The sequence below is a fragment of the Acyrthosiphon pisum genome, chromosome A2 (assembly GCF_005508785.2).
Source record: "Acyrthosiphon pisum isolate AL4f chromosome A2, pea_aphid_22Mar2018_4r6ur, whole genome shotgun sequence".
Lineage (NCBI taxonomy): Eukaryota > Metazoa > Arthropoda > Insecta > Hemiptera > Aphididae > Acyrthosiphon > Acyrthosiphon pisum.
Window position 1 is genome coordinate 16,336,764 of NC_042495.1, and position 18,214 is coordinate 16,354,977.

Genomic DNA, 18,214 nt, shown 5'->3' on the forward strand with positions numbered 1-18,214 from the left:
GGACATTTCGTTCACTGCGCTTTGCTGCACACATATTATACCTACTGCGCATACATACTTCGAATTATTCACACTTCACACACACACACACACATAATAGTTGTCTGAAATTATTATAACTTGCACAATTTATCATAATATCATTTAGGCTCGTCGCCTCGGAAAATTCGCCGCTCTTTATGGGGATTTCTGAATAAAACGATATGTACAGACCACGCGCGCAATTTATATTTTGATTTCATAATAATATATTATGTCTATTATTGTGCGTGCTTTTATTTCGGTAGGCACTTTTTCGAGTACAAAAGCTTAACGATTTTCATTCAATGCCAGTTGTTTTTTTTTATTATTATTCTCGAACACGGTTGTAAAAAAAATAAATAGTTTTTAAATAATTCCCCGCGGTTTAATTTCCATGAAATTCGTTAATCGTTGTAATATTTCAATTTCAACAATGCGCCTATCAAATTGCTTTCAAATATATAGAAACCCGTCCTCCGAGGCTTACACACGATATTATTCTGTACCTATCGTACTTTTGTAGTTTTTCATTTTTATAGAAAACGTAGTTTCTCTGACCACTATACAATATTATACGATCTTTTCGTCTTATTTGAGTGTAGACTCTTGTGTGTCGTTATAAGTCCATTTCTTTATGACCAATAGATTAGCTCGTATTTAGTCCGTAGGTCTCTATCGCACAGACTTCCCGGCTTCAAGTGTAGTGCACGATATCTGCAATTCGTGTCCCATTTCCTATTGTCTATAAATAAAAGTTTACCCGAAACGCTTTTTCAACTCTATACTCAATTGATATCACATTGAAATCTGATTTTCACACGAAATAAATCAATTGGTTTATAAGAAAACATCGAGTTATGTTTAGGTATTATACAGATGTTATATACAAGGATTTATACTAATTAAAACACATAACAGAAACAAATTAACAAAAATGGGTTATATTATTATGATACAAAAATATTTTACTTTCTGTGAGTGTCCTTAATATGTTTTTCATTATATTTACTAGTAACACTTTAGATCAGCAAGTATTGTCCTATTATTTTTTTCTAGCAAACATCAATAATATTATAGCTAAAAACGGCAACACAATTACTTTGACTACAACACACGGATAGACGATTTTTAATTTTGAGACTTTTACATTATTGTTGTAATATTTTTCCACATTTTTTCACAATATGCTTATGATGTTTTGTTTTATTAGCACTAGAAATACAATTTTATTTTCATCTTCGTGTAGCGTCTTTCTAGAAATGTTATAGTATTTTTAATCGACTTATTACTACTTTGTTCTCTGATCAAAATTCACAATGATAATTTTAGTTCACTATAAATCTAAAACTCCTCTGAACCTGCAGATTGAACAACACTCACCGATATTTCTATCGTTTTAATAGTAAATTTCGATCGCATGTTTCGCGATACTCGAGGAAACATTAAGCTATGTTGTGATGCATATTTATAAGCATGCTGTAGAACCAATTTCTTGCTAAAATATTCTCTAAAATACAGTCGACTCTTAAATACATTTTTTTTTTATAAATGCCAAGGCAGCGTTTGCTATTGTGCTGCCAATGCACATTTTCGCCCTCTGCCCCTACCTACGATTATGGTGGACAAAATAATTTATGATTTCCTAATTTGTATTCTTCTGGTTGCTGTTCTAATATAATGTCATATCGCATGTTGAAATAACTCATTACGAATTCACTGTTAAATATTTCAATAATAACATTCATAGGTCATACATAATGTATTATGACGTATATAATAATATTATAAATTATGTGTTTCTATATTACTAGGGGCCATAGCGTATAGGTAGGTATTTTATTTCATAAATAGTTCAAAAAAAAATGATTGTGTGATTTCCGAATATTTTCTATGGTCGTACGGAAAATACGATTGCTGCAGTAATGAAAACACTTACGAAAGTAAACAACAAACTTAGACGTTTATAAGTAATGGATTTCATGAACATAAAAAATAATATGCTGGAGAAATCTTACCTGCCCGCAAGAACAATGACAATATCTTTCAAACAATAAAATATATTTTTCATGTTGCTATTGGTTTGTGGGGTTTTTTTTATATAAAAAATGAAATACGTCTTCGTCTTTTAGTATTTCTTCGAATGAAAAAATAAAACTGCAATCACTTAAATCGTTGTTATTTGTATTAAAGCGCTGTAAACTGTGTGTTCTTAAAAATGCATTAAAATGTAATGTAAAATGTAGTAGGTACTTAATAATAACGTTACGTTTCTACCTCGTTTCTAAAATACGTATTTAAAGTACAGAAAATGTACCTATATATCCGTGTCCTGTTTGTCGATTCGTATTTTTCAACGAAATATAATAGTTTGAACAGAACCCTTTTGATCTGATCTCCGCCAAACTCTAAAAAAACTGAAATCCATTTGTCTCTCCCAAAATCTCATTAGTTGTGCTCTTCGTTTCGGATTTTCGAGTGACTTGATTCGATTTTGGAACGCCCGAATTGCCATGGATGTGATGTATATATATGTTGACGCATATTTTAAATAGTATTAAATTTTATTTCTTAACAAAGCAACAGACATAAATAAACATTTTTTACGTCGTCATTTATACATCGACCGACGCTGCTGTGAAATGTTTTGTGAAAACGCTTCATCTTATTTGTATGTATGTTTACCCGTAGGTACTATTTAGTCGTCGTTGTTTTGACGGCATCGCCAGCGAGGTTCTCGTTTTAGAAAACCAATATAACGTGTATTTATCATATTATTAAATTTTATATTCTCATCACCGCGCAATTCCATATTATTGCGTCCCAATTCGTCTACCTACCGGTTTTTTTTCTAATTACACGTTGTGATTGATTTTAGAAAAAGACAGATTTAAGCCTCATCCTCCGCCCAAGCCATCCGCCATACCCGGGCAATACGACGACAGACACTTGTACAGCGGTAAGTCCATATTAGTTGATAATTTATTTAATATTATGTATTAGCGATATTCGACAAAAAGCGTAAGCGCGTGAACGATGAATAATATTACTGTTGTTGTCGTTCGATGGTTTCAGATCTACAGCTGACGCCGGAAATGTACAACCAACTGAGAGTTCTGCAGAAAAAGGCAAAAGACTTGCGGCAAGAAGCCCGAAACCTGAGGAGAATGTCTCAGGCACAGGCCCACTCCATTCGCGAAACCATCAAAGACACGTTCATAAAAATAAGGTACATTTCACGCAATATTAATTAACATTATAATTTATGATCTACACGCGAATATCCGAAATTAAATAATTACAAAATTGTCTGAGTAAATATTAAAAATTCCAACACCGCAGTATAGCGCGGGGTGATCCGTTTGGTGTAAGACGATAGTGGTCATTTCATAAAACACTAACGTTTTTGATAACATTTTTTTTTACACAATTATTGCAGAAAGTCGTCACAAAACAACGTTTTTGAGAAAAAAATTATATTTTTATACTATTCTATCTAAGTTTATTACTCTTTTGGACGAAAACACATATTTTTAATTTCATATTCCGAAACAGAATATAATATTAATCCGAGAATATTTCGGTTAATAAAAATTAAATGTTGGACGAGCAGTACCTATAATAACTTTAAATACTCGGGATAGCTCATCAGCAGCTACTTGTTCGAAATAATACGAACATTTTCTGCTCTTCGAATAAGGAATTAAAAAGGCGTTTCAAAAAAGTGAAAAGAAAAAAAGAGCGAAATATCTAAATTTAACTTTTTTTCTGCGTTTATGCGTTGTTTTTAACGACTTAAAATCGTGTTAAAAAATATATTTTCAAAAACGAGTTGTTAAATGGATCATCCAAATGTATTATATTATAAACACGCATACTCGAACGGAAAACCATATATTATTATCCCCGAGCTGCATAGACGGATTAGCTATCTTTCGAAAACGTTACATGGCGATTTCGAGCAGTCTCGGTCGTGCAGTGTATACTTTACAACATAATATTATTGTTGTCTAAAACGATATCGCGATGCTGACGCCCGTTGCACGCGCGCACTTGTTGCATTATAATATTATTGCTGTATCGAATTCGGCAATTTATTATTTATTTTTTTTTCTATTTATCATCATGTTATATGATATGATGTTAAATCATAACGTCCGTTTGTGAAAATAATGTTTTTCGGCGGAAAAAAAAATGTCTAAACGGTCACGAAATACTCGCGGGTTTAATCGCGTTCATAATAATAATATATTAGGCAGGTACCTACAATTTAAAATAGACGCGTGTATTATATACTAATATATAATGTAACGGCGAACGATTAGCGAACTCGTGAAGATTTTTGTCAGCCGCCGCGTGCGCCAACATATAATATTATATAGGTATACATATAGGTATATTATAATGTACCTAGGTACGTCGTAATGTTCGATCGTGCTGGATATAACGTAGTTATGTTGTATATTATATTATTATTATCTAGAACGTTGATCGCTTCCGGCGCCGACCAGGCGTGGAGCGAATCCGGATCGAAAGAAAGGGCACACGTGGACCGGGAAGAGGACATATACAAACAGGAGATTATCAGGCTGGAAACGGACTTGACGTAAGTGACAATGATAATATAACGACGATAATAATAACAATATGAACGTTTGACGAAAATCGCACACACATTTTATACATAATAAATAATAATATAATCTCGTTAATATATAGTTATTATTATTATTATATTCATATACAGGGTGATTACTCGACATATAAAGCATTCTCACCTCCAATTTTTTCTTCCGTTAATGAATTTATTCAAATTATGAATTTTGGACTTTTTATAAATATCATACTCAGACAAATTTTTCAAATACTTATTTTTTTTTAAACTAATTAAAGAGTCCTGAAATTTTTAAGAAAAATAACCCACTGAATGATTTACACTTTACACTTTACAGTAAAATTATTCACTGAATAATTTATAGTTAATAATAGGGGTTTTCAATTGAAAAACCGAAATTTGTCTCCACAAGACACTTCTTAAGTAGTACAAAAATCTCAAGAATTAGAAAATCTTTAAGTATATATAAAAATTCCAAAAATCAGATTTTAAATAAATCTATTATTTAAGAAAAAGGGGGTGAGCGTGCTTGGTGAATTACCTTTATAGGCCTGCATATGGTATATTATACCGAATGATACATTTAACGTAAGACGCATTTATTATTTCAACAAATTACTAACGTTTTTGAAAATATTTTTATTACACAATTTTAAAACTTAGAACTTTTTTACTTATTTATCGTAATCGTTATTTTAAAACTGTCATATGACAACACTTTTAATTCCTCATTCCAAAGCAGAATATTAATTCGAGTACTTAGATATTATGCAAGATTCAAATTTTGCAACAGTATTTTATGAGTTATAACTTACAAGTATTTAAAAACATTAAATACTTATAACTGATAACTGATAAGTAATAATCTACTGTCCTAAAATTTGATGTTTATAGGTTGAAATACTCCAAATAATATTTGTGCTTCAAAATTATGTAAACGAAACATTTTCTAAAACGTTAGTGAGTTTTCTGAAGTATATACTTACCTGATGAGTGTTGCGTTAAATGGATCACTCCGTATGCTGTTATACATTATAATACGACGAGCGTCGTAGATAAATAAATATAACAAACAACAGTTAACGATTCGTACGATAACGCAATTTTTTTTCACACAGCGGCGACTCGTTACAGTCGCGATGTTATAATAATAATATATCGTCCGAAAATCTCCCGTTAACAGTTGTTGGCGAAAATAATTTTAGTAATTTTACACATACACACAAAGTAAAAATATAAAATTATATACAATAATGACTTAACTATGCGCACTCAGTTCACGCGGAAGTACCTAAATATCGTTGTTTCTTAGCCGGAAATCCCGAATATTATCATACCAACAATACGTATGGTTAGACTTGCGTGCAGCCCATTGTACATTGTATAATGTGACTCTTTTTTCGCACATCAATCGATTCCTCCATATTCTTAAACTTTGATAAGTTATAATGATGATAACCTCACCGGTATCTTCTCTGGCGATGAATAAAGAATCGCTCCGCGGTATACTGCGCGACTACGATCGGTTTATACCGCGGTATATATGTGGCAGAAAGATTTGTGTATTTTAACAACATTTAAATAGGTACCTTATAGTATCTATAATAATTCTAAAGTCGTTTTTCGTGATTTTTTATCTTTACGATACATATATATTATATATACAGGGTGATTCATTAAACATTCTCACCCCAGCTTTTTCTTCATGTACAATGCAGTTGTTAAAATTCTAATTTTTGAAATTTTTTTTAATATGCCTACTTAAAGACCGTGTTTCCAAATCCTCGAGATTTGTTGTACCACTATTAAGTGGGGTGTCCCGCGGAGGTACAAACTTCTGTTTTTCAAATAACAACCCCCATTTGCACACTGAATTATTTAGCGAATAATTTTCATGGAAATGTTTACCCCATCAAAATCAAAATTCAAATGATTAATTTTTGAGTTATGTATTTCAAATTTTGAATTATGAGGTACATCGTACATAATTTTTTTAAGATCATCTACCAAACAATTAACAGTAAAAAAGAGGACTCTCATTTGAAAAACAAAAGTTTGTGTCGCCACGCTCCTTGAGTAATATCTACAAAAATCTCAAGAATTTAAAAATTTGGTCATTTAGTGTATTTAAAAAAATTCTAAAATAACAATCGGAATAAATTCGTCATTAAATGAAGGAATGGGGATGAGCATGTACAGTCGCAATCACTCTGTATATTATTTTAAATTACGTTATTACGACGATCCTATATTTATCTCAAATGGCTTAGCTGTTACCTCATATAACGTATAGGTGTACTTAAATATTTATTACCCAAGCCGTGTATAATAATAAAAACAAAAATTATTATTATTATATAACAGTTCTCGCCGCCAATAATAAATAGCGGATTCACGCGGTACTGTATATTTTGTGTGTGTGTGTTTATAATAAGTCTATAATTCGGCGATCGATCGAATACGTGTTCGGAATGTATCGTTTTTGGCCGCCGAATTTTCCTTTAATGGACCTTGTTTATTTTTCCGCGTGTGTTGGCGCAGGGAGCTGGAGAGCACGGTGGAAGAACTACGGGGAAACGTCATTAACAAGAAGTCCAGGGTAAACATGTCGGACGTGGAAAACATGGCGCTTGTGCTCAGCAAATCCAGGTACAATATTATCCGAAATGTATATCACGGCCGACACGATAGTATTTCGTATATCCAAGCCAAAATCATTACGACGTCGCGTTTTACTCCACCCTCCGACCCCCCCCCCCACCAAAATCACCACCTCGCCCACGCGGCCAGCACCCAACCCGTAGGCGAATCCCGTTCGCAACATATTATTATGGAAACCTAATGCGAACACTAATTCATTTTTCCTCATTTTCGCCCCTCCCCCTGCACATACGGGCAAATTGCTTTTCGACGCAATTTCGCCTGAACGTCAATTTTCTACTATATTAAGTATAGATCTGCACACTATATGTACATTACTCGATACGCGATAAGTATATGAAATATATTAACATACCGGGTGATCCATATATCGCAAGACACTCGTCGTTTCGAAAAAAAATTAGTGCATTTTTGAAAATATTTTTTTCGCATAATTCCAATAGTCATTAAAAAACAACATTATTCCAAAAAAAGTAAATTTTTAACTATATTTATACTATAGGTAGGTACATATTTGAAATTTTTTACTTTTTTCAATGACAACGTGCATTTTAAATTCCTTATTCTAAAGCAGAATTTTTTTTCAGAGTAGTTCGATGTATACAAATCAATAATAGTTTATTTAAGGTTTTTATGAAAGGAGTGGTGTGGTACAACTAGAGTTGATCCACAAGACTATCCCGCTCATCTAATAAATTTTAAATACTTATAGTCTATAACCAATGAACAACTATTGCGCAAAATATGATTATTTTAGATCGAAATACTCCGAATGATATTCTGCTTAGTAATGTGAAATTAATAATGTACGTTGTAATTCAGAAAAGTAAAAACTTGAAAAACGATGAATATTAAAATATATTTTTTCCAAAAATGTTGTTTCGTACCTAACAATACGCTTAATATAGTATGTAAGAGAAATATTTTCGAAGTCGATAGTGTTTTCCGTAATAACGCGAGCGTCTCGCGTTGAATCGATCACCCCGTATAATATACAATTTATTATCATTTATAATTTATCTTGGTTTTCTTATTTATACGTTCTTGTATAGTAAAACGGTTGCCGAATTGAAATTGAGGTTCCCGAGTTTACAAGAGTCGATTCGTACGGTATTGACGAAGGAAATGGACAGAGCGGTTACCGAGGAAAAGTAATTGACTGATTCAATATTTATAATGTGTACCTAATGTAATAATGCAAGTTTTCGTCTTCTCCTGTGTATAATATGTATATAGGTTTCTCAAAGAAGAGCCCGATCGTCTAGAAAGCGCCCTCAAACGGTGTAAAAAATTAACCGGAACGCTTGTAACACTCAAGAGGTAAATCATTGTCGTAATAATAATATACGGTAATGCATTATACAATGCATATCGTAAAGTTGTTGTACCTACATCATAATATAATAATACCTACGTATATTGAACACGTCTTCTTTTAATAAATAAATACTGTAATAATTATTATCCTAAAAAACGTCCATCGTCAATTGTGTTATAACCGTGCTTACATTGTTATAATAATAATATTGTTTTACATACTATAAGTGGACGCCACCCACACATTTGTTGTCTCCGTCTTACACGCGTACGACACGGCAAATTTTCTTTCACCGGTTTCAATGGTGTGCTGTGAATTATTGACCTATTATCAAACTTTTGGGTAAGAACATTATCTGTGCTCAAGCTGCGGGCGATTTTTTCGACATTTTAATTTTCGAGCGAGATATGCGGGCATGTGAATAATATCACAATTAACGCTGGTAATATCTCGGTGGAACATTAAAATATCGAATCAAATCCAACATTTGAGCACAGATAACGTGCCTTCGCTAAAAAAAATTGTGTAATAGATCAATTCACCCTAATATAACAGCACACCATTGAAACAATTAGTGAACGAAAATTTGCAATGTCGTACGTTTGACGTTTGTGTTTGTAGTAAGTCAGATACAACAAAAGCACCTGTACCATCCTCTTAGTATGTATAAAACAATATTACTATTATTATACATACATTTATACCTAATGTAAACACGTTAATTATAATATTATTGACGATGGACATTTTTCAGGATAATTATTATTAGTATTTATTTGTTTGTTATATTTGTATATTGCAACTGAGTGTGCAAAACATCACATTATGCATACGGTTGAATTTTAATGAAAATTAGGCCGTCTACTTACAAATCGGTAATATTATCGTGGAAAATTCAATTTTTTTCTCAAAATTCCTGCGCACGTAGATTCAACGGTAAAATCCGAATGCATTATAACAAGATTTTAAATTTTTCGATTTACACTGAGTTTTTTTTAATCAACCATCACATTGATATACAGAGTGATTTACCGAACATGCTCGTCCCTTTTTTCTTCAGTTATTCAAAATCTATATTTTTGAATCATTAAATATAAGTACTTAAAAATCATATATTTTCAAAATATTGAGATTTTTTGTTCCTCTTCAAGAGAGGCGATACAAGCTTTTTTTTCCAAATGAGAAACCCCTTTTTACTGTAAACTATTTAGAGGATATTTTTTTTGAAAATGTTGACGTATCAGAATTAAAATTCAGTTAGTAGTTTTTGAGTAATTTAACTTTGTATACTAAGAATAATAGGTCTATGATAATGAGTTTCGAAGATTTTAAAATGTTGGAGATTAATATTAATTTATCGACATTAATAATTTGTTAAAATGGTCCAAGTATAATAAATAATAGATCCGCAATAAGCAATATTTGGTACATCGATCTATATTATGACTATATTTTATATTTTTGTTAATATGATTTCTAAGATTAGTATCCTTAGAATAAGCATTTTAATAATTATTGAGGAACTACTCGTCCGAATTTTGAATTGGGTACATCAACATTTTTCAAAAAAATGACCACTAAATAATTTACAGTCAACAATTTTAGGTAGGTTCTCATTTAAAAAACAGAAGTTTGTATCGCTACAAGACACTCCTAAGGTGTACGAAAAATTAATTTGAAAACGTAGTGTTTAAGTATATTTTAAAATTCTAAAAATCAGAATTTGGATAATTTCGTTATTGAAGAAAAATGGGGATGAGCTACACTGCGCACACAATGTACACACAATAATATTGTGTTATATCTTTATATCTCGATATCATATAAAACAGCTATCCCTTTATGGTATCAAGTAGATGTCTTATACGGATTTTTTTACGTCAGTGACCGCTTCACAGATTATTTTTACTTTACGCGAGATTCTGTAGCTGTGTAGACAATACTAGTCTAAAAATACTAGTACTAAAAATCACGCCATTTAAAACAATTTGACAATTTGTTGAGAAAAAGTTTTACATAATATTACAACCTACGTACGCTTTTCGTCTATACTGTATTAATAATAATTCTAACCGACGTGGTATACAAATGTTATGTTTTTCAGGCTCGCTTCCGTTCAGGAACAACGTCTGCCCGACGCCAGACTGTCGCCCACCAACGAAGACAACACTCCGCCGATCACGCCTACATCGTCCGCCAAGGTATTACATCGGTGACACGACAAGTGTCGAATTTATTTTTCGATTTTTCTCTGATTAGGCTGCAAAAAAAAAAAAACAATAACGACATTATTATCTCGTTCTGTCGAGGAGGGTCCTCTTGTCATACAATAATAATATATTATTATATAGTTTTCATATTCGTATTTTCAACCCGCAAGTTTTGCCGGACTTGCGGAGTTTTACAGAAACATATATAGCTTTGTTCTTTTTTTTTTTTTTTTTATTATTATTATTATTATTCAATAATTTATTGTTTTAGTTAAACTTGCTTTTTACGAAAACTTAGTTAATATATTTTATTTTACTAACGTGTGTATAACTAAACATATTATATATTATATTATTATTATTATTATTATTATTATTATTATTATTATTATAATGCATTTCCAATGTGTTTTAACGTTTATTTTGCATTTTACATTTTCGTAACGTAATTATTATTATTATACTATATTATAATATATATATATATATATACATACATACTTACGCAATATATGCATTATCGTAAATGACTATTATATTTTATATATAATTATATATTATATCGCGGGACATGTTTTATCAATAGAATTTTTAAATAATTACTTTAAAAAAAACAACCCCGAAAAAAAGCTTTATAGAAATTAATTTTTGTTTTTTATTTTTTGTGTTTTAAATCGGCTACCAGTTTGGTTGGCGTTGGAGTGCAAACTTCAAGGATGCGATTACTAGCCACGAGTAAATTTTTTGTTATTTCATTGTTTTATACAAGTCCAAAAATCTTCGAATCGTTGTATTTTTATGCTTATGAATTGATGTAATACTTTTTTACTTTCATCTGCTTGACTCATTTTCATGTTCATCCGACTTTTATTATACTTTATATATATATTTATTGATTTCACGTTTTTATCATATTATTATATATTTTATTGTTTCGTTCATTTATTATTATTATTATTATCCCATTTTTTATTCATCAACGTATTATTACTATTATCTCCGTTAAATGTTTTGGTTTTATTTTGTTTTTAGCTCGTATTTAAACTGACGGTGCATGCTCCACTCGTTAGATTTTTTTTATATTGCAATACATGACCGTGGTTCAGGTAAACGGTTCAGTATGACAATATATTTTCATTGTTATTATATTATTGTGGTTTTACTTTTCTATATATTTTCTAATCTATTATGTGCCGACATATATATTATGTTATATTGTTTCAACCCCATCCTCTATTTTTTTTTATATATAATGTTATATTATTGTTACAATAATATAATATCTTGGCACCCGCAAAGAATATTTTTTTATTCTCATACCTAGATAATAATATATATATTATAATAATACCTATCCGATGACTTGTTTGCATGGATTTTTTTAGACGACATTTTTATTATACGTACACTGATATGCCAGCTGATCGTCGTACAACGATTTTTATTTTTATTTTTTAATTTTTCTTCCATCACAGTTTATAGTTTTTGTTTTTACCTTTGTCTCGCTCGCACAGACGACACAGACACACATTAATTACGAATTGCCCGCGAAGAAACCACACAATATATAATATTGTTCGTCTTTATTTTTTTTTTTTGAAAATCTTTTTAATCTTTTTTATCACCCTCACACCGTACGACATATTATTATTATTATTATTATTATTATTATTGATATCGTTTTAACTATCGTACAAAGAGAAGTTAATTTCACATTGGAAATGTTTTTTTTTTTTGTAAATATATTGTTTTTTTTTTCTAATATCTTGTTTAACTGTAGTGCTTTTAATTAAACACAACAACAACAAATGTATAAGTCGGTCCTACGCAATAATAATATTATATTACAAATATTATTATTATTATTATTATTATTATTAATATTATTATTATTATTATGTATTGTACACCACCTATATAAAATTACTTCCTGTTTTTTTTCTCGACTTAATACAACTACACTTGATTTGCAAATTTTTTTTTACTTGTTCTACACAAACGTCATTTGGTTTGTTGTTGATTTTTTGTATTTATTATTTAGTTTGCGTGTGTTTTTTTTTGTTCTTTTTAATATAGTGTGTGAATAATACCTGCACAGATAATGTAGATTGTGAGCAAGTATTGTAATGTATAGTGTGCCGCGGACGTCCATTGCAAATTAACTCGTCGTGTTTCAGATCAAATAGACTTTGGTAAATACCGGACTATTTTTTTTCTCTATTACCACATTATGGTACAATGTAATTTCCCAATACACTAATAACCAAATTAAAAATTACTAACCCGAAGCGTTTTAACCGTCGTCGTAGGAAGAATATCACGGTAACAAAATCACTAATCGACCATTGTATTATAATATAATATTTTATTTCTTAACAATAATATTACTATATACCTATATATGAGTAATATACAGTGGCGTATTTATGGTGATTGAGGGGTGATCTGGGTGATATATTACCCAACCCCCTTCCCGAACCTTCTATCTTTTATATTTGTAAAAACATAGCCTATATATAAGTGCACCTCATACATAAAATATGTAACGTAACGATTAAAGAACCCGGGGGAGGCTGCTGAGAGTTCATCTGATGCACCGATTTTTTTTGTCTGATATCAACTCCCAAAAGGAAATCGTAAATACGTCACTGTACTCATACACAAATGAAACCCATTAATAGACGCGAGGACACGATCGATTCATCCAAACATTGCCCCCGCAAAATCAATGGCACTCAAAGCCGTAACTGAAAAAAAAAATTCGGTGAAATTGTTCTTAATATGGATACTGCAGGTCTTTTTTACTTGTAAAAATGTAAAACTCTTGTACTACTCTTAAAAATTTCGGGGGGAGGACCTGGACCTACCCTCCCCAGATTTGGCCACGTATTGGCGGTATACTTACGCGTACGACTTAAACATTATCTCGATTCTATTAAATTATGGGACCAAGTCTAAATCAAGTCTACTCATATTATACTGCAATCCGTGTTTGGCTTAATATACTTACCTATACTCTGCTGCGAATTGAATCAAATTAGATATCGCATTAATATATTAATATAATATATTATTGTAACACCTGTTGGCTGCTGCATGCTCGCGCGTACTTCGGTGGTCGTGACGTCATACCGATCCACCAGATAATCATAAAATATTAGACGATATAAAACACTCGGACGGACGAATATTTAACGGTGCATACCTACTAAAGCGTGGTTTATGATTTGGGATTACCAACGGTCTTAAGGCCGTTTTGGACCTTTTTATTTGAGATAAATGAAAAAAAAAAATCCCCCGAAAGATGTTCAAAAACGAAAACACCATTGAATGGACGTCCGTTCGGAAAAGTGCTTTACAAGCGTTCAACATAATATTAATATTATTTTTTTAGACACATTACACGTAGCTGGTCTTGCGCCGCACACACGCTGATAATAATGCTTATATGTTGTACTGCACAGACGTAATTAATATTTAAATTATATATATAGCTTGGACGTAGATTGATAATAATATGTTTGCGCACAATAATTAACCACAATATCATATTATATTGTATATGGTACATAATATTAATAAGGATTTGGTGTGATGGCTGTCTTTCAATCGTTTCGAGAAAAAGTGATGGGGCTCGCGTATAATGATAATATGACGAAGACGACCTATACCCACCTCGTCACGACTGCGAGCGCGTAACAAAAATGTTGATTATTATTATTATTCGTACCGACTCGGATTTCTATTAAAACATTAATACAATGTAGCCCTTCTATGCGTTAATAAACAATTTAATTCCGTGCACCCGCGCCGAGACGTGCTTACCGCGAATAAACTTGTTACCGGTTAATCATGTAATATTATATTATATAGGTAGGAGGTACCTGCTCGGAGTCTTCCGATGATAGTTTTCGTTTAAAATGTAATTTCCTGTCAAGTCCACGTAATGTTATATATGATGGGTAAGCGTACGATCTCAACCATACGATTTAGCGCTTGTCGACGAAATAAACAAATTGCTGGTTTCAAAATACGCTATAGACCCACTCTCGGGGTGCCGTACTAAACTTGGAGGTTTTGGTAATAACCGGGGGGCCCACGCGAAATTTTCAGGAAAAATGAATTTCTCATAAGATGAATTTTTATTTTGGCCGTCAGCCGTTTCGGAGCGCCAAACGAAGTATCCGCCCTTTTATAATATTTTAAACCGTCGTTGTGCTCCTATAACATATTATAAGAAACCCAATAATAAAATGCATAATATTACTATTATATTCCACGTTCGCTCAAATTAATCGTTTCCTCCATGGCCTTAATTAAAATCAATTATGCACACGCGAAAGAAATTTTGTTAGTACATAATAAATATATAAGTTAAAGCTTACACCCGACGCGTTGCGATGTGCATAACTTCCCGTAATCAAAACGGAAACGAAAAAAAATCTCTTTCACACGTCGTTTTAGAAATATTCTTCTCGTGCAGACTAGCCCGTCCAGACACAATAAAATAATAATACCTACGCCATTTAATGCGATTTATCGTGATGAATAATAATATTCTGTTACAACAATAGAGACAATGTACCAATTATAATATTATTATTATTATACCTGTGATGTTCTCGAACTGTTATTATGATGGTTTATCGTCACTATTATTTTACTTAATTGAATAAAGCTTTAAAAAATAAAAACGTCGCTCGTCTTCTATTCCGCGACTCTACATAATATTATTATTTATGATGTTTTCATCTGTTTGTTTCTATCGACGGACCGATCGATCGTATAGGTTAGTTTTCTGTCGACGGAGAGAATAATCTTAGATCGTATAACCTGCCTATATGTGATTACATTTTTCATCAAATAATTGTATAATGCACTAAATAACGAAAATCACGAAATTCGAGCGCTCAAAAGAAATTGATAATTCGTCATCGAACTTCCGCTGATAATGATTAGAAAATAAAATCAATATACTATATAACGGTGAAAAAGTTTTCTTACAGTAATAAATTAAGTGGGTAATCAAAGACAACCGTCAATAAACGATCGAACTGTGCAGTAATTATTTCGATAAAAAAAAAAACAATTAACTATACGACTTTTTTAATTTTAAAATATTCTTTTCAGCCTAATTATAATAATATAATATAGTATAATATTAATCGCTATACAAAACTCACAGACAACATTTTTCACACAATTCCTTCGGTCGATAAAAACGTCATTATTGTACCTGCCTGTAAACTATTTATAGTGAAATTAAGTCGGTAAGCGAATGCATTTCGCAACATAATAATAACAATATGCTCTACCTACTAGACTCAACCTATAGATAGTGGAGGAGAGAAAAAAAAACTGTTAAACATAGACGAGATATCCTCCACTTTTAACAAAAGCACTAACCACCGCGGATGTCTACGACTCTTTTTTGGGCGAAAAATCATTATCCTATAAAGACTCGAATAAATATTATTATTCTAACAAAAAGTTTGTTAACATAACTTACTAGGTACGATTTATGTCATTTTAGCAGCGCACACTTTTTATTAGAATTCGAATAGTTATATTATTTCTGGACCACTCCGAGAGATATCAAATTAAAAACATAATTTATTATAAAATTCTTTCGCGTGAAAACGTTAAGCATATCGTCTTTCGAATAGAAGATCGACGACTATCACGCGTTTAGGCCGCCGAACGATAGTCATTCAACGTTTTTGTCCAATCGTTTTAATGGCTTCGAATAATAATAATATGATCACACTAAGCTCACGCGAGTTCGCAGTTCGGTTTTAGAAAATAAAACTCAGCCGAAACCCTTATTGTTGATCTGAGAGAAATTATTTTTTATTTCGATTGAAAGACAGTCACTCGCGGTTCCCACGACGAATCGGTCGGATATAGATTTTAAAAAAAAAACTATATATAACCATCGTGATCACCACACGACGTGTCAAGAAGACGCCAAGACGATCTAAATATATTAATATACCTACATGGAAGTGCCGTTTTCGTTAATCTTCGTATTGGACCCGAAGTCTTAACCCGTATGGTGGTAACCGCCGGTTACCGAATGATCTATAGTTAATATATATAGATCGGCCGGCGTCCTCTTTACGAAACGACCTATATCAGAGATCCTGATATACGTCGTCATGTTATATTATCGTATTTAATTATTACCGTCTATATAATATTGAGAGGATGTCAGCGCAATGTATGTTCTCTTTCACTCACTCTCTCTCTGTCCCACACGCAACTAATAGACAAACCGAATAAATTCGCGAAAACAACATACATTTTCCCTTATGTTTCTGCGAATAATCTTAGAGAGTGGAATAACCCATTGCAGACATTGTAGAGAACAATATTTTTGATGGCGTTAAACAAGATTTGTCCAAATATTATCGTCTGAAAACAATCAAAATATTCGTTGAAATTTACAAAAAAAAAAAATTTTAATTTTTAAAATCGCAATTAAATAAAATGTAAAAAAGACATAATATTATGTCGAACCCTCAAAAATATTTTGCTCTGGGTAAACGTTTAATAGCTGTTTTTACCCAGAGATAATTCAAAAAAATTTTGAACTTGTTTTGTCCACAACGTGCGGGTGGGTCTGAGAGACAAAACAAATATTGCACCGACATCCTCTTAACAAATAACATAATATTTTTACGTATGCATAAGTACGTTGCAGTCAACTGAGCGTTATTAAAATGTGTTTTTTGTGTGGTTTTCGCAGGGGAGTGTCGCTGGACAGGGGAGTGTCGTGGAGCAGACCGGAACAGGAACAGACGACGGCAGCGGTAGTGCTGGAAAGCGCGAGCCAACCGGTGCGGAGAACGCACTCGACACTCTGCTAGACGAACTGCAGACCATCCCGGCGGCGGTGTCAGTGGCGACGGCGGAGTCAGTGGAGTCAGTGGCGGTGGAACCGACGACGGCGGCAGCAGCGGGGGCGGTAGAAGCGACGGCGGTCACCGTGCCGGTCATCGGTCCGGCGGTCGCGGTCGCCCCGAAACCGGTATTGCGACGTCTGAGCAGCACGTCTTCGGAGGCAGGGGGCAAGCCTCCCGTGCCCGAACGGACGCCCGACCTGCAGAACAAGCGTATGCCCCCACCGCCGCCCCCGCGGACCAGTTCCAAGTCACCGGTGGCGTCGCCGACCACGGCGGGCAGCGCGGTGGGAGCCCCCACGTCGTCGCCCAGGGGCTCGATGTCATCGTCGTCGGCCGGTGGAAGCCCGCCAAGCCGGAAGGGGTCGCTGACCACCGTAGCGCTCAGCGGTTGCGGCAAGCCGCCCATGCCCGAACCGCCGGCGGCCGCCGCGCAGCAACCGCCGCCGTCGCCGGCCGCGCCGACACCGTCGCGACGATCACCAGACAG

General features: G+C 33.1%; 1 protein-coding gene across 1 annotated transcript in view; it reads left to right on the forward strand.

Moving 5' to 3' along the window:
• The window catches only part of LOC103310490 (coiled-coil domain-containing protein AGAP005037), a gene marked incomplete at its 3' end in the record, with an annotated part of 236,940 nt that extends 218,728 nt beyond the window's left edge, over positions 1 to 18,212 (forward strand). The window contains exons 18-25 of the mRNA XM_029489839.1: positions 2,897 to 2,977; positions 3,094 to 3,247; positions 4,502 to 4,624; positions 7,175 to 7,282; positions 8,347 to 8,445; positions 8,531 to 8,614; positions 10,717 to 10,813; positions 17,571 to 18,212. Of these exons, the coding sequence (XP_029345699.1) occupies positions 2,897 to 2,977; positions 3,094 to 3,247; positions 4,502 to 4,624; positions 7,175 to 7,282; positions 8,347 to 8,445; positions 8,531 to 8,614; positions 10,717 to 10,813; positions 17,571 to 18,212 (1,388 nt within the window). The remainder of the gene's footprint in view (positions 1 to 2,896; positions 2,978 to 3,093; positions 3,248 to 4,501; positions 4,625 to 7,174; positions 7,283 to 8,346; positions 8,446 to 8,530; positions 8,615 to 10,716; positions 10,814 to 17,570) is intronic.
• Between the last annotated feature and the right edge of the window lie 2 nt (positions 18,213 to 18,214).